This window comes from Pan paniscus, chromosome 6 (genome assembly GCF_029289425.2).
Source record: "Pan paniscus chromosome 6, NHGRI_mPanPan1-v2.0_pri, whole genome shotgun sequence".
NCBI classification, from domain to species: Eukaryota; Metazoa; Chordata; class Mammalia; order Primates; family Hominidae; genus Pan; species Pan paniscus.
This window is the reverse complement of record NC_073255.2, coordinates 79696347-79716371: the sequence shown is the minus strand read 5'-3', so window position 1 is coordinate 79716371 and position 20025 is coordinate 79696347. Positions and strand designations below refer to the sequence as shown.

At 35.7% G+C, this 20025-nt stretch overlaps 1 protein-coding gene across 6 annotated transcripts in view; it reads left to right on the top strand.

The window, feature by feature from the left end:
- The window catches only part of ZNF680 (zinc finger protein 680), a 62411-nt gene that overhangs the window by 29715 nt on the left and 12671 nt on the right, over positions 1–20025 (top strand). For 3 of the 6 annotated variants that reach the window (XM_014345676.5, XM_055114980.1, XM_055114978.2), the window contains one exon: positions 11019–13637. In XM_014345676.5, the coding sequence (XP_014201162.3) occupies positions 11019–12358 (1340 nt within the window). In that variant the 3' untranslated portion in view covers positions 12359–13637. Of the gene's footprint in view, positions 1–7009; positions 8249–8750; positions 8780–11018; positions 13638–20025 lie in introns of those variants that run through there. The other 3 variants (XR_010112590.1, XM_055114979.2, XR_004672503.3) reach the window with 3 other exon arrangements.

Genomic DNA, 20025 nt, shown 5'->3' with positions numbered 1-20025 from the left:
CATTTGTTTGTGTTGTCTATGATTTTTTTCAGCAGTGTTTTGTAGTTTTCCTTGTAGAGGTCTTTCATGTAATCGATTAGGTATATTTCTAAGTATTTTATTATTTTTGCAGCTACTGTAAAAGGGGTTGAGTTCTTGATTTGATTCTCCACTAGGTCACTGTTGGTGTATAGAAGAGCTACTGGTTTGTGTACATTAATCCTATACCTGGAAACTTTGCTCAATTCTTTTATCAGTTCTAGGAGTTTTTTGGAGGAGTCTTTGGGGTTTTCAAGATAAAAGATCATATCACCAGCAAACAGTGACAGTTTGACTTTCTCTTTACTGATTTGGATGCCCTTTATTTCTCTTGTCTGATTGCTCTGGCTAGGACTTCCAGTGCTATGTTGAAGAAGAGTTGTGAGAGTGGGCATCCTTGTCTTGTTCCAAAGGGAATGCTTTCAACTTTTTTCCCATTCAGTATTATGTTGGCTGTGGGTTTGTCATAGATGACTTTTATTACGTGGAGGTATGTCCCTTGTATGCCAATTTTGCTGAGAGTTTTACTCATAAAGAGATGCTGGATTTTGTCAAATGCTTTTTCTGCATCTATTGAGATGATCATGTGAGTTTTAACTCTGTTTATGTGGTGTATCACACTTATTGACTTGCATATATTAAACCATCTCTGCATCCCTGGTATGAAACTCACTTGATCATGATGGATTATCTTTTTGATATGTTGTTGGATTCAGTTAGCTGGTATTTTGTTAAGGATTTTAGCATCTATGTTCATCAGGGATATAAGTCTGTAGTTTTCTTTTTTGATCATGTCCTTTTCTGGTTTTGATATTAGCATGATGTTGGCTTCATAGAATGAATTAGGGAGGGTTCCCTCTTACTCTGTCTTCTGGAATAGTGTCAATAGGATTGGTACCAATTCTTCTTTGAGTGTCTGGTAGAATTCTGCTGTGAATCTGTCTGGTCTTGGACTTTTTTTGTTGGTAATTCTAAAATTACCATTTTAAAAGCTACTTGCTTTTGGTCTGTTCAGGGTAGGAGGGTTTTATTTTTACAGGAATTTATTCATCTCTTCTAGGTTTTCGAGTTTATGTGTGTATTCATCGTAGCCTTGAATGATCTTTTGTATTAATGTGGTATCAGTTGTAATATCTCCCATTTTGTTTCTTATTGAGGTTATTTAGATTTTCTCTCTTCTTTTCTTTTTTTTTTTGAGTCTCTCTCTGTTGCCCAGGCTGGAGTGCAGTGGTACGATCTCGGCTCACTGCAAGCTCTGCCTCCCAGGTTCAGGCCATTCTCCTGCCTCAGCCTCCCGAGTAGCTGGGACGACAGGTGCCCACCACCATGCCCGGCTAATTTTTTGTATTTTTAGTAGAGATGGGGTTTCCCCGTGTTAGCTAGGATGGTCTCAGTCGCCTGACCTTGTGATCTGCCCCCCTGGGCCTCCCAAAGTACTGGGATTACAGGCGTGAGCCACCGTGCCTGGCCTATTTATGTTTTCAAAGAAACAGCTTTTTGTTTCATTTATCTTTTGTATTTTTTTGCTTCAGTTTCATTTAGTTTTGCTCTAATCTTGATTATTTCCTTTCTTCTGTTGCATTTGGATTTGGTTTTTTCTCGTTTCTCTAGTTTCTTGAAGTGTGACCTTACAGTCTCAGTTTGTGCTCTATCAGTCTTTTTGATGTAGGCGTTTAGGGCTATTATGAACTTTCCTCTTAGCACTACCTTTGCTGTATCCCAGAGGTTTTCATAGGTTGGGTCATTATTGTCATTCAGTTAGACAAATTTTTAAATTTTCATCTTGGTTTCATTTTTGACCCAATGATCATTCAGAAGCAGGTTATTTAATTTCCATGTATTTGCATGGTTTTGAAGGTTTTTTTGGAGTTGATTTCTAGGTGTTTTTTTTTTTTTTTGAGACGGAGTCTCACTGTGTTGCCCAGGCTGGAGTGCAGTGGCACGATCTTGGCTCACTGCAAGCTCCACCTCCTGAGTTCACGCCATTCTCCTGCCTCAACCACCTGAGTAGCTGGGACTACAGGCACCCGCCACCATGCCTGGCTAATTTTTTTGTATTTTTTAGTAGAGACAGGGTTTCCCCATGTTAGCCAGGGTGGTCTCGATCTCCTGACCTCGTGATCTGCCCACCTCGGCCTTCCAAAGTGCTGGGATTACAGGCGTGAGTCACTGCGCCTGGCCGATTTCTAGTTTTATTCCACTGTAGTCTGAGAGAGTGTTTGATATAATTTCAATATTCTTTAACTTATTGAGGCTTGTTTTGTGGCCTATCATATGGTCTATCTTGGAGAAAGTTTCACCCGCTGTTGAGTAGAATGTGCATTCTGCGGTTGTTGGATGGAATGTTTTGTATATATCTGTTAAGTCCATTTGTTTCAAGGTATAGTTTAAGTCCATTGTTTCTTTGTTAATTTTCTGTCTTGATCTGTCTAGTTCTGTCAGTGGACTATTGAAGTTCCCCACTCTTACTGTGTTTATCACATTTTTTAGGTCTATTAGTAATTGTTTTATAAATTTAGAAGCTCCAATGTTAGGTGCATGAATGTTTAGGTTTGTGATGTTTTTCTGTTGGACAAGGCCTTTTATTATTATTATTATTATTACTATTATTAATTTTTTTTTTAAATTTTTTTTTTTTGAGATGGAGTCTCGCTCTGTTGCCCAGGCTGGAGTGCAGTGGCACGATCTTGGCTCACTGCAACCTCCGCCTCCTGGGTTCAAGCAGTTCTCCTCCTCAGCCTCCCGAGTAGCTGGGATTACAGGTGCCCGCCACCACACCCGGCTAATTTTTGTATTTTTAGTAGAGATGGAGTTTCTCCATTTTGGCCAGGCTGGTCTTGAACTCCTGATCTTGTGATCCACCTGCCTCAGCCTCCCAAAGTGCTGGGATTGAACCAGACAAGGCCTTTTATTGTTCTATAATGTCCCTCTTTGTCTTTTTAAACTGCAGCTGCTTTAAAGTTTGTTTTGTCTGATACAAGAATAGCTACTCCTGCTCACTTTTGGTGTCCATTTGCATGAAATGTTTTTTTCCACCCCTTTACTTTAATTTTATGTGAGTTCTTATGTGTTAAGTTAGTCTCTTGAAGGCATCAGATGGTTGGTTAATTCTTATCCATTCTGTATCTTTTAAGTGGCAGATTTAGGCCACTTAACATTCAATGTTAGTATTTAGATGTGAGATACCATTTCATTTATCGTGCCATTTGTTGCCTGTGTACCTTGGTTTTTGTTTTTTTGTTTTTGCTTTTTAAATTGTATTTTTGTTCTATAGGTCCTGTGAGATTTATGCTTTAAAGAGGTTCTGTTTTGGTGTATTTCCAAAATTTGTTTCAAGATTTGGAGCTCTTTTAGCAGTTCTTGTAGTAGTGGCTTGGTAATGATGAATTATCACAGAATTTGTTTGTCTGAAAAAGACTATATCTTTCCTTCATATGTGATGCTTAGTTTCACTGGATACAGAATTCTTGGCTGATAATTGTTTTGTTTGAGGAGGCTGAAGATAGATAGGGCCCCAGTCCCTTCTAGCTTGTAGGATTTCTGCTGAGAAATCTGCTGTTAATCTGATAGTTTTTACTTTATAGGTTACCTGGTGCTTTTGTCTGACAACTCTTAAGATGTTTTTCCTTGTCTTAACTTTAGATAACCTGATGGCAGTGTGCCTAGGTGATACTCTTTTTGTGATAAATTTCTCAGGTGTTCTTTGTGCATCTTGTATTTGGATGTCTAGGTCTCTAGTAAGGCTGAGGAAGCTTTTCTCAGTTATCAACCCAAATGTGTTTTCCAAACTTTTAGATTTCTCTTCTTTCTCACAAATGCCAATTATTCTTAGGTGTGGTCATTTAACATAATCCCAGACTTCTTGGAGGCTTTGTTCATATTTTCTTATTATTTTTTCTTTGTCTTTGTTGGATTGGGTTAATTTGAAGACCTTGTCTTTGAGCTCTGAATTTCTTTCTTCTATTCATTCAGTTCTATTGCTGAGACTTTACTGTAAGTGTGTCCAGTGTTTCCTGAAGTTTTGATTGTTTTTTCTTTATGTTATCTATTTTCTTGAATATTTCTCCCTTTGTTTTGTGTATTGTTCTTTGAATTTCCTTGCACTGGGCTTCGCCTTTCTCTGATGCCTTTCTTATTAGCCTAGTAACTAACCTCCTGAATTCTTTTTCAGGTAAAACAGGGATTCCTTCTTGGTTTGGATTTATTGCTGGTTAGCTAGTGTGATAATTTGGGGGTGTTAAAGAGCCTTGTTTTGTCATATTACCAGAGTTGGTTTTTTGGTTCCTTCGCAGTGGCGTAGGCTCTGTCAGAAGGAAGGTCTAGGGCTGAAGGCTGTTTTTCAGATTCTTTTGTTCCCTTTATTTGGTATTCTCCCCTTTTCCTGTGGATGTGGCTTCCTGAGAGCCGAGCTGTATTGATTGTTGTCTCTCTTCTAGGTATAGCCACCCAGCAAATCTACCAAACTTTGGGCTGGAACTAAGGGTTGTCTGCCCAGAGTTCTGTGTTGTGAACTGTTTATGGGTTTCTCAGCTGTGGATACCAGCACCTGTTTCAGTGGAGGTGGTAGCGGGGGTGAAATGGACTCTTCCAGTGTTCTTAGCACTGGTGATTTAATGCTCTCTTATTGTGCTGATTTGCCTCCTTCTGGGAAGTGGTGCTTTCCAGAGAGCATCAGCTGTGGTAGTGTGGAGAAGAACCCAGTGGGTGGGGCCTTACAACTTCTTAGAGTATATGCCCTTTGTGTTCAGATACGAGGGTGGGTAGGGAAGGACCACTGGGTAGGGGCAGGGCTAGGTGTGTCTGAACTCAGACTCTCCTTGGGTACATACTGCTTTGGCTGCTTTTGAGGATGGGGGGTGAAGTTCCCAGGTCAATGGATTTATGTACCTAGGAGGATAATGGCTGCTTCTGCCAAGTCATGCAGGTTGTCAGGGAAGTGGGGAAAAGCTGGCAGTCACCTGCCTCACCCAACTTCTACACAATCCAAAGGGCTGGTCTTTACTCCTACTGTGCCCCACCTAACAGCACCAAGACTGTTTTCACGCAGTTAGCAAGCAGGGCTAAGAACTTGCCCCAGGCTACCCACCTCCTAGCTGTGAAAGAAAAGGGCATTAGTTCTTCCCCGGCCCTGTGACCTGTGACCTGTGACCTGTGACCTGTGGAGTCTGCAGGATGGATTTGATGGATTCTCGCCCTTTGCCGAGTTCTGGCCCGGAGGCTTCTCAGCTGGTTCAAATTGTCACAAAGTTCAGCTGGAGGTTTTCTTCTCCCTGTGGTGTTTTTCTCATGCCTGTAGCTGCCCTCCAAAAAGATCCTTGTGATGCCAGGAAGGAATGGCCTGCTTGGGGACCCAGTGAGCTCCTAGGGCCTTTTCTGCTGCTTCTTCCACCCCCATATTTCACTTGGCTCTCAATTGACTCACCTCCAGGTAAGGTCGGCATCTTCTCCCACAAACTAGACCTTCAGTTTCCCCAGTGGGGGTGCATGTTCAGAGGTGAAGGATCTCCCTTTTCCACTTCTGCAGTTTGGATACTCACAGTATTTGGGGTGTCTCCTGAGTCCTGTAGGAGCAGTCTGCTTCATTCAGAGGATCTGTGGGTCATTTCAGGTTTCCTGATTTATTCCTGCAGTTATTCTGAAGCTAAAATTTATGACGCAAGCCTTCACACACTGCTTTGTTCGCCTGAGTTGGAGCTGCAATCTAGTCCTGCCTCCCATCCACCATGATGCCCCCAGATTTGTCCTCAAATTCTTGAGATCAACTGATCAGCCCACCTTGGCTTCTCAAAGTCCTGGGATCACTTTTTTTTTTTTTTTTTTGAGACAGAGTTTTGCTGTTGTTGCTCAGGCCGGAGTGCAATGGTGCCATCTCGGCTCACCACAACCTCCGCCTCCTGGGTTCAAGTGATTCTCCTGCCTCAGCTGCCCTGGTAGCTGGGATTATAGGCCTGTGCCACCATGCCCGGCTAATTTTGTATTTTTAGTAGAGACGGGGATTCTCCATGTTGGTCAGGCTGGTCTCGAACTTCTGACCTCAGGTGATCCACCCTCCTCGGCCTCCCAAACTGCTGGGATTACAGGCGTGAGCCACTGTGCCCAGCACCTTTTTTTATTAATTAGTTTAATTAATGTATTTTTTAAATGATTGCTTAAAGAAAGTTACTATTATCAGTTTATTGTTATTGTTTTATGTGTTTCTTGTAGATATGTTTTCTTTTTCATTGTTCATTTTAGTGCTTATTTTTGTTTGTTTATTTATTTATTCATTTGAGACAGAATCTTGCTCTTATTGCCCAGGCTGGAGTGCAATGGCGTGATCTCGGCTCACTGCAGCCTCCGCCTCCTGGGTTCAAGTGATTCTCCTGCCCCAACCTCCTGAGTAGCTGGAATTACCGGCACCTGCCACCACACCCAGTTAATTTTTGTACTTTTAGTAGAGAAGGGGTTTCGCCATGTTGGCCAGGATGGCCTCGAACTCCCGACCTCAGGTGATCGGCCCACCTCGGCCTCCCAAAATGCAGGGATTACAGGTGTGAGCCACCTTGCCCTGCCAATTTTTGTTTAAGTTTGTTGTGACATACTTTGATTATTTTAAAATTTGTTTCACATACTTTCTGGAAATACAATGTAATTATCTTGAAAAGTGGAGATTACATAAAACATCTTAAAGTTAAAACAATATATTTTAATTTCATAACAACTTCAATTTAATGCAAAAACTAATATGTTTTCCAGTTTTTTGTTGATGTTAAAAACTATTATTTTTTATTGGGTATCGACAGATTTATGCAGATTTATTTTTAGTTTCTCATATAGAATAACTTTAAAGGTTTTATGCTCCATCATTATGAGAGCAAAGAATTGTATGTGTGTGTGTATATTTACATTTAATAGCTTTATATTTATATATAGTTTTATGATGCTGTCCAGCATCATTTTTTTTTTTTTAAATAATGGACTCATTTTAGCATTTCTGTTTGTTTATATGCAGAGTCTTACTATGTTGCTCAGGCTGATCTTGAACTCCTGGTCTCAAGTTATCTTACTGCCTTAGCCTCCCTAAAGATGTGGGATTACAGAAATAATCCACTTTACCAGGCTACTATGTAGCCCTTCATGTAGAACTGTGCTAGTCATAATGAATCGTAACACTGTCACCTTTTATTTTGAAAAGTCTTTATTTTTATCTGTTTTTAAAGTACACTAATCTTGAATCAAGTATTCTTGGTTAGGAATTTTATTACTACATCAAAATTTAGGAAGTTCTTAGCCTTTTTCATCTACAAGTAACCTCTACATTACTTTTTCCCTACATTCTTCTTCTAAGAGTTTTTTAATGAATATATTGATGTACTTGATGGTGTCCAATAAGTTTTACATTTCATGTTTTAATTTTCTTTTGGAATTTTATATTTTTGTGTTATATATTTTAGGATATGCCACCTCACATGAGTTAATTGTTTTGGTTTTTTAGTTTATATTATAATTGAGTATGCCAGTATTTAACTCTGTAAAATTTAAGACAGTGTGGAACAAAGTCAAATATTAATCAGCCATATGTCTACTACCAATATAACGATCTGTGTGTTTACCTGTATAAATCTTTTCCCTGTTCTTTTTATGACTTGTATATTTCTGGTATAGGTTTATTGCGAATGGTTATTTAATCTTGACTAGGTGAGAAGTCATAGAAATTCTCCTAATTTCAACATCTATTTATTCATGGATCTATATTATTTTTGTGTGGGAGAAAAACTTTTCTATTTAAAGATAATTTACAAACGATCATAATCTCTTTTAGGTATGTCTATTTTTACTTGTCAAAAACACATAATATTTACAATAGAATATTTTAAAATGTTTATTTTAGTCCTATTATATTGACATTGTTATGCAACATATTCCTAAAATGTTTTTATCTTGCAAAGCTAAATATCAATACCCATTGAAAAACTGGGTATTTCCTGGCACTTTTCAAACACCACTCTGTTTTCTCTAAGAGTGTAACTGCTTCATATATCTCATACAATCTGTGTCTTTTTGTGACTGGCTCATTTTATTTTGCACAATATCATCAAGCTTTATAGTTGTTAGAATATTTTCTGCTTTTTAAATACTGGGTGATATTTAAGTATTTTGTATTTTAGATTATATCTACTGAGTAATTTGGTGACAAATTTGCACTGCTTTTACCTATTGGCTTTCAGTAACAATGCTGCTATAATTACAGGTATGCAAATGACCTATATGATCATATATGTGTAAGTTTATATATGTGCCGCATTCTGTTCTACTAGTGTACGTTTTTGCCTTTGTACTCATACCAAATTGTTACAATTCTGTAGCTCTGTAATGTGTTTCAAAATCAGAAACTGTAATGCCTTCAAAATTGTTTATTTTATTGCAGATTTTTGGGTACTTTATTATCTCTTAAGACTTTATATACTTTGGGGGTTGCTGTTTCTATTTCTTCAAAAATGCGTGAGAAATTTGAACAACATTGCCTTAAATCTGTAAATTACATTGAGCAGGATGGACATCTTCACAAGATTAATTATTTTAACATTTCAACAAGCATGCTCAAGAGTGTATTGTTTTAATTTCTATATATTTGTGAATTTTTCAGTTTTTTCTTCTTACTGTTCTATACTCATTTCATTTTGGTCATAGAAAGTAATCCATAAAAATTTAGTTTTAAATAATTTGTTAAGACTTCTTTTTTGGTTTACCAGGTTTTCTATCAAGGAGAATTTCGTATGAGGTATTGAGAAGGCTGTTTATCATTATGTTGTTGAGTGTTCTTTATGCCTCTGTTATTAATAATTGTTTTATACTCCCTTCAAGTCCAGTTTCTTCACCAATATTTTGTCTTTTTAAAATCTTTATTACAGAAAGTGAAGCATTAAAATATTCTACTATAGTTATATTGCTCTGTATGTGTTTCTTTCATTCTGACAGTATTTGCTTTATATATTTGGAAACTTAATGTGAGATACACACACACTGCTATATACAAATTTGTCATTGGTTCCCAGTAAATGAATCTATTACTGTTTAATATTCTTCTTTGTGAGCCAGGCGTGGTGGCTCATGCCTATAATCCCAGCACTTAGGGAGGCTGAGGTGGGTGGATTGCCTGAGGTCAGGAGTTTGAGTGAAACCTCGTCTCTACTAAAAATACAAAAAATTAGCTGGGTATGGTGGTGGGTGCCTGTAATCCCAGCTACTAGGGAGGCTGAGGCAGGAGAATCGCTTGAACCCGGAAGGCAGAGGTTGCAGTGAGCTGACATCTCACCATTGCACTCCAGCCTAGGCAACAAGAGCGAAACTCCATCTCAAAAAAAAAAATTCTTCTTTGTCTCTTTGGAGTTTGACTTCAAGTATATTTCATAAAATATGACAGTTTTTGACTTAAGATGTATTTTGTGTAATATTTTGACCTCTTCTTCTCTCATTTGATTAATATTTACATGAAATGTGTACTTTTGTCTTGCTACTTTCAGTCTGTTTATCATTAGATCTATCCTGGCCCTTGTAAAAAGGCATGTTGGATCTTGGTTTTTAAAATTCTTTTTTTTTTTTTTGAGATGGAGTCTCGCTCTGTCGCCCAGTCTGGAGCGCAGTGGCGCGATCTCAGCTCACTGCCAGCTCCGCCTCTTGGGTTCACACCATTCTCCTGCCTCAGCCTCCCAAGTAGCTGGGACTACAGGCGCCCACCACCATGCCCAGCTAATTTTTTGTATTTTTAGTAGAGACAGGGTTTCACCATGTTAGCCAGGATGGTCTCAATCTTCTGACCTCGTGATCCGCCCGCCTCGGCCTCCCAAAGTGCTGGGATTATAGGTGTGAGCCACCGCGCCCGGCCTTAAAATTCTTTTAATAAATCCCTTTAATGAAAGTATATCTCTTGATTGGAAAGTTAATTTTACATATATATTTTACATATATATATATTTGGATAATTTTCTGAAAGAGAAAGAATGTTATTTTATGTTTTATTTGATTCTTTTACTTTTGTCTCTGATTTTCTCTCTGTCATCCTTGGTGTCTTGTTGATTTTTGTATTGAAATGCTTTCACTTCCTTCCTATTTTCTTTTGTATATCTATACAGATATACAAAATACTTTCTTTGTGGTACCTTGGGGATTACATAAAACCTCTAAAGGATACAATAATACATTATAATCTGGTAGAAAAATTAACTTCCCTTGCATATAAAAGTTCTATTTCATTACATCTGCCCTGAACTTTGTTATTAATGTTGCTAATTATTTCTTTTTATGTTGTATATTTATTAATAGACATTTATAATACTTTCTATGATTTTATCTTTCAAATTTTAGAGAATAATTAACATTTTGTGCACCATTATAATGTTAAGGAATTCTATTTGTATGTGCATATCTTTTTCATAAAGTTATGTATTTTTATATAATAATGTGTTGTTTTCTGTCATGTTATTTTCAGTGGAAGAAACTGCTTTCAGCATCTTTTATATGTAGGGAATTTGCAGTGCCAATATACTTTTTCAGAATTTGGTTATTTTGGAAGTTTTTTCTTTTTTTTTTCCATTTTGTAGGACAGATTTGCTGATGGTATTATTCTCATTTGATATCTATTTTTTTCATGACTTTGACTATATCACACACTTCTTTTCTTGCCTACAAAATTTTCTTGACAAATTCACTGGTTATTTAAAAAGACTATGCTTGTAAATGACATATCATTTTTATACTGCAATTCACAAGATTATCTTCTTGTCTGTGACTTTTGAAATTGTGTTTATATATGTGTTTGTTATAAATATCATTGTGTGTATCCTAATTTGTTGAGCTTCTTCATTTGTACATAACTTTTTTTTTTTTTACTTTTAGGATTTTTTAGTTATTTATTTTTGTATTTTGCTTATGTAGTTTGTGTAATTTTATAAATTTGATTTGTAAAATATATTCATCTGAGTCTAGGAAGTGGCGTAATTTGTTACTTTTGTGTCTTTCAGTTATATATTCTTATTTCACTGAAGACCTTTGGCCAGAGCATAGCATAAAAGATTCTTTTCAAAAAGTGATACTGAGAGGATACGGAAAATGTGGACATGAGAATTTACAATTAAGAATAAGTTGTAAAAGTGTGGATGAGTCTAAGGTGTTCAAAGAAGGTTATAATGAACTTAACCAATGTTTGACAACTACCCAGAGCAAAATATTTCAATGTGATAAATACGTGAAAGTCTTTCATAAATTTTCAAATTCAAACAGTCATAAGAAAAGAAATACTGGAAAGAAGTTTTTCAAATGTAAAGAATGTGGCAAATCATTTTGCATGCTTTCACATCTAACACAACATATAAGAATTCACACTAGAGAGAATTCTTACAAATGTGAGGAATGTGGCAAAGTTCTTAACTGGTTCTCAGAGCTTATTAAACATAAGGGAATTCATATGGGAGAGAAACCCTACAAATGTGAGGAATGTGGCAAAGCCTTTAACCAATCCTCAACCCTTATTAAACATAAGAAAATTCATATTGAAGAGAAACCCTTCAAATGTGAAGAATGTGGCAAAGCCTTTAGTTTATTCTCAATCCTTAGTAAACATAAGATAATTCATACTGGAGACAAACCTTACAAATGTGATGAATGTCACAAAGCCTTTAACTGGTTTGCAACCCTTACTAACCATAAGAGAATTCATACTGGAGAGAAACCCTTCAAATGTGAAGAATGTGGCAAAGACTTTAACCAGTTTTCAAACCTTACTAAACATAAGAAAATTCATACTGGAGAGAAACCCTACAAATGTGAAGAATGTGGCAAAGCTTTTAACCAGTTTGCAAACCTTACTAGACATAAGAAAATTCATACTGGAGAGAAATCCTACAAATGTGAAGAATGCGGCAAAGCTTTTATACAGTCCTCAAACCTTACTGAACATATGAGAATTCATACTGGAGAGAAACCCTACAAATGTGAAGAATGTGGCAAAGCTTTTAATGGGTGCTCCAGCCTTACTCGACATAAGAGAATTCACACTAGAGAGAATACCTACAAATGTGAAGAATGTGGCAAAGGCTTTACTTTATTTTCAACCCTTACTAACCATAAAGTAATTCATACTGGAGAGAAATCCTACAAATGTGATGAATGTGGCAATGTTTTTAACTGGCCTGCAACTCTTGCTAATCATAAGAGAATTCATGCTAGAGAGAAACCCTACAAATGTGAAGAATGTGGCAAAGCTTTTAACCGGTCCTCACACCTTACTAGACATAAGAAAATTCATACTGGTGGGAAACTCTACAAACCTGAAAAATGCGACAGTAATTTTGATAACACCTAAAACTTTTCTAAACATAAAAGACACCATCCTGTTGAGAAACCCTAAAAATGTGAAGAATTTGACAAAGCCTTCCAATGATTGTTACACTTGCTTGTAGGTAAGATAATTTATATTGGAGAAAACTTTATAAGTGTAAAGAATGTGACAAAACTTAACCAATACTCACATCTTATTGCACAGGAAAGCATTTTTACTTGAGAAAGATTGTACAAGTATAAAGAATGTGAAAAAGTCATTGATATCTTTTCACATCTTACTCAACACCAGAGTTTATACTTATTAAAAGCATTATAAATGCAATTACTGTCAAAAGAAATTTCAGAAAATATAACACTTTAAAGTGAAGAAGCATGTTTATTTTGAAGACAAACATAACAAATATAAGGAGCATAGGAGGGTTGTAGTACCTTTACTTGTATTACAAATCTTATTGTACACATTTTGTACTAGAGAAAAACACCGAAGCAGTTGCTCAAACTTTGTTCAACATCAGGGAATTTATATTGGAGAAAAATCCTGCAAATGTAATGAATTTGGAAAAACATTTTTTTTCAAAAACTACGGCGTAGAAAACACGAGTTTATATTGAAATGTGTTTTTGCAGATGCAGTAAGTATGAAAAATATTTAATCCAAAATTGAGTCTATGTAAATATTAAATAATTTACAGTAGAAATAAGTAAGGCACTGACACTTTAGACATTACACTAAAACAGAGTGTTGAGTATAAAAAAATCTATAAGTTGTTAGATTATTTGTAAAGAACTTTAAAAGGAGTAGAAGATTCTTTGGAGAGTTATAATTACATTGAAAGTATACTTTTTTTCTTGAAAAAATTATAGCTTATTTGAAAAGTAAATAATGATGAAATTCAACTCTCAAATTACTTTATTTCATTCCTATTGTATTCACATGTGAAAGCATGTGATAAATTGTTGCTGTGTCAGATATAGGAGAGATTCTTTTTTATTAGATGGGCATTATTTATGGTTTTTTCTGTGGAAGAGTATGGGTATTAAAATGTAAGGTTTATGATGAAAATCTAAGTGGAGAGGCCCTTGTTAGTTTACTTTTCATATTAAGTGATGCATGAGGTAGGTGTTCAGAGTAATGTTCTGCATCATAGAGAAAAGCATTTTTAACTTTAAATTAAATGTAATTAAATTACTAGTGAATCATTTTACTAATTGTACTTTTATGCTATAAATACAGTACATTTGAAAATTTTTAGATTATGTATAAGCTTAATTTTGTAATTAAACATTTCTTTAACATTTTAAGACTATTGTGCATTCAATGAAGCGTTATTATGCCATTAACTTTAACCTTTTTCACTTTACTCAAGGAGGGAGGTAAAAGAGAGTAACAATATGTTATTTGGTCATGAGATGTTAATCTTTCTGTGCCTGGCTTATTTCAACTAATATGCTGTCCTCCAGGTTAACTGATGTGATCAAAAATAATAAAATTTTCTTTTAGATTCCACATAGCAAAAGCAAGAGTAAGAGAAAAGAACAAATCTGGAGGCATCACATTACCTGACTTTAAACTATACTATAAAGCTTTAGTCATTGAAACAGCATGGTGCTGGTATACAAATAGGCACATAGACTATAAACGTGTGTGCAAGTATCTTTTTTCATATAATGCCTTTTTTTCCTCTGGATAGATACCCAGTAGTGGGATTGCTAGATCAAATGATAGATCAACTTTTAGTTCTTTAAAAAAATCTCCACACTATTTTTCATAATGGTGCTAATTTACATTCACACCAGAAGTGTAAAATTGTTCCCTTTGCACCACATCCCCACCAACACCTCTTATTTTTTTTTTATTTTTTAATTATGGCCATTCTTGCAGGAGTGAGGTGGTATCATATTGTGATTTTCATTTGCATTACTCTGATAATTAGAGATGTTGAGCAAGTTTCCATATGTTTCTTGGCCATTCGTATATCTTCTTTTGAGAATTGTCTATTCATATCCTTAGCCTACTTTTAAATGAGATTGTTTTTATTTCTTGCTGGTTTGTATGAGTTTTTTGTAGATTCTGGATCTTAGTCCTTTGACAGATGTATGGATTGTGAATATTTTATCTCACTCTGTGTGTTGTCTGTTAACTCTGCTGATTATTTTTGCTCTGCAGAAGCTTTGTAGTTTAATTAAGCCCCATCTGTTTATATTTGTTTTCGTTGCATTTACTTTTGGGTTCTTATTCATGAAGTCTTTGCCTAAGCAAATGTCTAGAAACATTTTTCCAATGTTATCTTCTAGAATTTTTACTGTTTTAGGTCTTAGATTTATGTCTTATGTCTATCTTGAGTTTATTTTTGTATAAGTTGTGAGATGAGTTTCCAGTTTTATTCTTCTACATGTGGCTTGCTAAACATCCCTCCATTATTTGTTCAATAGGGTTTCCTTTCCCTACTTTATGTTTTTGTTTGCTTTGTCAAAAATCTGTTGGCTGTAAGTATTTGGTTTTATTTCTGGGTTCTCTATTCTGTTCCATTGGTCTATATGCCTATTTTTATATCAGTACCATGCTGTTTTTGTGACTATGGCTTTATAGTATAAAGTTATGTAAACTTTAGGATTGTCTTTTCTCATTCTGTGAAGAATGATGTTGCTATTTTGATGGGAGCTACATTGAATTTCTAGATTGCTTTTGGCAATGTAGTCATTTTCACAATAGTGATTCTACCAATCCATGAGTATGGGATGTGTTTCCATTCGTTTGTGTCGTCCGTGATTTCTTTTAGCAGTGTTTTGTGGTTTTCCTTGTAGAGGTCTTTCATGTCATTGTTTAGGTATATTTTTAAGTATTTTTTTTTCCAGCTATTGTAAAAAAAAGTTGCATTCTTGATTTAATTCTCAACCCAGTCACTGTTGGTGTATAGCAGAGTGACTGATTTGTGTACATAAATTTTGTATCTAGAAACTTTGCTGAATTCACTTGTCAGTTCTGGGAGATTTTTGGAGGAGTCTTTATGGTTCTTTAGGTATACAATCATATCATCAACAAATAGTGACAGCTTAAATTCCTCTTTGGATGCCCTTTATTTCTTTCTCCTATTTGAGTGCTCTGGCTAGGACTTCAGTGCTATGTTAAATAAAAATGGTGAAAGTACACATCCTGGTCTTGTTCCTGTTTTCAGAGAGAATGCTTTCAACTTTTCCCTGTTCAGTGTTATGTAGGCTGTGTGTTTGACATAGATGGCTTTTATTACATTGAGATATGTCCTTTGTATGCAGATTTTGCTGAGGGTTTTAATTATAAAGGAATGCCGGATTGTGTCAAATGCTTTTTCTGTGTTTATTGAGATGATCATTGTTTATAATTCTGTTTATTGGTGTATCACATTTATTGACTTGTATATGTTAAATCATCCCTGCATCCCTGATACAAAACCCACTTGATCATAGTGGATTACCTTTTTGATACGTTGTTGGATTCAGTTAGCTAATTTTTTTTTTTAAAGGATTTTAGCCTCTGTGTTCATTAGGTCAGTCTGTAGTCTTCTTTTTTGGCTATGTCCTTTTCTGGTTTTGGTATTAGGGTGATGCTAGCTTCATACAATGAATTATGGAGGTTCCCTCTTACCCTGTCGTGTGGAATAGTGTCAATAGGATTGGTACCAATTTTCCTTTTAATGTTGGGTAGAATTCTGCTGTGAGTCTGTCTGGTCTTGGACTTCTTTTGTTGTTAATTTTTTAAATTACGATTTTAATCTCACTGCTTGTTATTGGTCTGTTCAGGGTTTCTGATTTTTCCCGATTTAAGCTAGGAGGGTTGTACATTTGCAGGAATTAATTTATCTCCTCTAGATTTTCGTGTTTATGTGTGTAAAGGTGTTCATAGTAGCCTTGAATGATCTTTTGTATTTCTGTGATGTCAGTTGTAATATTTCCTGTTTTGTTTCTAATTAAGCTTAATTGAATATTCTCTCTTTTTTTCTTAATCTTGCTAATGATCCATCAATGTTATTTATCCTTTAAAAAACCAGGTTTATGTTTCATTTGTCTTTTTTCTTTTTAATCTTATTTAGTTCTGCACTGATCTTGGTTGTTTCCTTTCTTCTGCTGGGTTTGGGTTTGGTTTGTTCTTGTTTCTCTAGTTCCTTGAGGTGTGACCTTAGTATATTGTGCTCTTTCAGACTTTTTGATGTAGACATTTAAAGCTATGGACTTTCCTCTTAGCACGGCCTTTGCTGTATCTCAGAGGTTTTGATAGGTTTTGTCACTATATCATTCCATTAAAATTTTTAAATATTTTTGTCTTGATTTTATTGCTGACCCAATGATCATTCAGAAGCAGTTTATTTAATTTCCATGTATTTGAATGGTTTTAAAGGTTTTTGTTGTTAACTTTCAATTTTATTCCACTGTGTTCAGAGAAAGTACTTGATATCATTTCAATTTTCTTAAATTTATTGAGACTTGTTTTTTGGCCTATCATATGTTCTGTCTTGGAGAAAGTTTCATGTCCTGATTAATAAAATGCATAGTTTGTGGTTTTTGGCTAGAATGTTCTGTAAACAGCTGTTAAGCCCATTTGTTCCAGGGTGTAGTTTAAATCCATTTTTTCTTTATTGACTTTCTATCTTGATGACCTGTCTAGTACTGTCAGTGGAGTATTGAAGTCCCCCACACTATTTTTATGTTTCTGTCTATTTAATTTCTTAGGTCTAATAGTTATTGTTTTATAAATTTGGGAGCTTATAAAGCCCCATTTTCCACTTTTACAGTTTGGGCACTCAGAATATTTGGGCTGTCTCCCAGGTCCTACAGGAGCTATTTGCTTCTTTTAAAGGGACTGTGAATTATCCTGCCTTTCCTGGTATATTCCTAGAGTAGTTCTATGTAGTTTTAGCAATGCAACAAGATTTAACAGGTTTTCTTTTGTTTGAGATAACACTTAGAGTTTTTTGTTTTATTTTTATGAAAATTAAAAAGTATGAACACAAAAGTGAGGTTGGAGTGAAAGTTTAATAAGCAAAAGAAGAAAGCTTTTTGCTAGCAGAGAGGGGTTTCTGAATAGGAGTTCCCCCTGTGAGGCTGGGGTTCAGGGTTATTATGGACTAGGAATAAAAAGAAATGTGCTTAGTTTGTGGGCTGTTTTGGAGATCTTGTGACTTAGCTTGGCCTGGGACTAATTAGAAAGCTTGGGCTGAGATCTTGGCCCAGGACCAATTAGAAGCTGAAATGATGATATATAGATGCTGCTTAGCTTGGCCCAGGACCTATTAGAAGCTGAAGTGAAAGCTTGGCCTGGGACCAATTAGGGTCTGAAATGATGATTTATAGGAGCCACTGTGTAGTTTAAATAAAGGTGAGTGCCCACTGGAGCCCACTGTGTTTATGCCCACAAAAGGAGAAGAAACTTTTTGTGGAGCCCTCTGATTATATAAAGGATAAAGGCATTTTATACCAGGCCTTGTTTTTTATTTGAGTGAGCTAGAGGTTTGTGCAAGTTTTTATGTAAATAGGCTGGAGGGTTTTTTTATTTGTGCAGTTGTGGGCATGTTTTTAGGCACAATACTTTGTGCCTGTTTTTTTATTGGTGCCTGCAGCTTGAATTTTTTTTTCCAGGCTGCGTTTTACATTATGTGGGGTGGAGGCAATGACTCATGGGCTGGGGACTTTTCAGGGACCTTTCTGTTGCTATTTACCTAAGGCAAGCAAACTTCTTTCAGTCTCCACTCAGGAGTGGAAACCCTAACTATTTTTATAGAGATTAGGCATTGGATTTTTTTGGACTGCTTTTTGCTTGAAAGGGGCATTGTGTAGGGAACAGTAGCTAGGATTTTTTGGGGGGTGGGGTGCTAGTTTAAGGGTTTTTGGAAGAGGTGCACATTTATGTGTGTGTGTGTGTGTGTTGCACTGATGCAAACAACTATATTGTTGTAAGTCAAGAATAATTTAACTAGTTTTTAGATTTTAGAGGAGCTAGGCTGAGAGAAAGAAATGCATTTTAAATTTTATTTACAGGAGTGTACCTTGCTTGTTAAAAGGTTTTAAGAAATTCTTACTTACTTTGAAAAGCAAAATAAAGATTAGCAATTTGTGTGTGGGGGTGTGTGTGTGTGTGTGTGTGTGTGTGTGACAGAGTTTTGCTCTTGTTGCCCAGGCTGGAGTGCAATGGCGCGATCTTGGCTCACTGCAACCTCCGCCTCCCAGGTTCAAGCGATTCTCCTGCCTCAACCTCCCAAGTAGCTAGTATTACAAGCATGCGCGACCACGCCCGGCTAATTTTGTATTTTTAGTAGAAACTGGGTTTCTCCATGTTGGTCAGACTGGTCTTGAATTCCCGACCTCAGGTGATCCATCTGCCATGGCCTCCCAAAGTGCTGGGATTATAGGCATGAGCCACCACACCCAGCCAAGATTAGCAATGGTTTAAGCAAAAGTTAAAAACATTGCTTTTGTTTTTTATTAGTTTAGTTTATTTTGTTAACTTTTGTTTTGCTTGATATTTATAAATATGAGTTTTTATTATGAGTTTTATTATTATAGAATTTTTTTATTATGAGCTATTTATGAGTTTTGTTTTGTTATGAGAAACCTGCATTGGAGAACATTTGTTAAAGTTTTACAGCTAATTGTAAACCATTTTTTGAAGAAAATTAAAATAACAATTGTTTATAAATGACAAAATGTTTAGGGTGGTTACAGTTAGCAGCACAACTGACAAAGAAATGTGGTTATTTTTGTGGCTTATAATAACATAACCTTAATTGTGATTGATGGTGCACATTTAGACATTAGAATCTTAGATATTTTATATGGTTTTGGAACATATGTTAATGATACTTACTAAAATATAACCTGAAGAAGATTAGATATTAATTTGGCAATTTTATATTGCCTAAACTTGTTAAATAATTTTGTTAACCTCTGTTTTGGATGCCCCAGGAGCCCCTTGCAGAACTCAAGAGCTAGACATTAGAAAAGACAACTTTGAAACTGAAATTTGATTTTGTGAAGTTTGTTGAAGATGTTGGAGGTTTAAAACACTTGATATTCTGAAATAAAATTTTAAATTACCGTAAGTTATTTGTTTTGCTAAAATGATGACTTAAAATTTGAAAAAGCAAAACCTTTTACTAGCTCTTATTATTACATAAAAATTTTGATTGGCCAGGTGTGGTGGCTCACGCCTGTAATCCCAGCACTTTGGGAGGCCTAGGAGGGTGGATCATGAGGTCAGGAAATCAAGACCATCCTAGCAAACATGGTGAAATCCCGTCTCTACTAAAAATAAAAAAAGTAGCTGGGTGTGGTGGCAAGCACCTGTAGTCCCAGCTACGCAGGAGGCTGAGGCAGGAGAATAGCTTGAACCCAGGAGGTGGAGGTTGCAGTGAGCTGAGATCACGCCACTGCACTCCAGCCTGGGTGACAGAGCGAGACTCTATCTTAAAATATATATATAATAATTGTCTTTAATTAAAAGAAAGAAAGCTAAATTTTACTTTTGCATACTGTTAATGTTAACCCCAATTTTAATGAAACCTTATAAACAATTTTCTTCAATTTTAACTAATTAGACCATGAGGTGAGAGTTTTATAAACCTTTTATAACCCTTTACAAATTTTGCTAAGAGTTGATTAGTGCTTTAATAAAACCTTGTGTTTGTATTTTAATGCTTAATTTGAAAAACTATATAATATC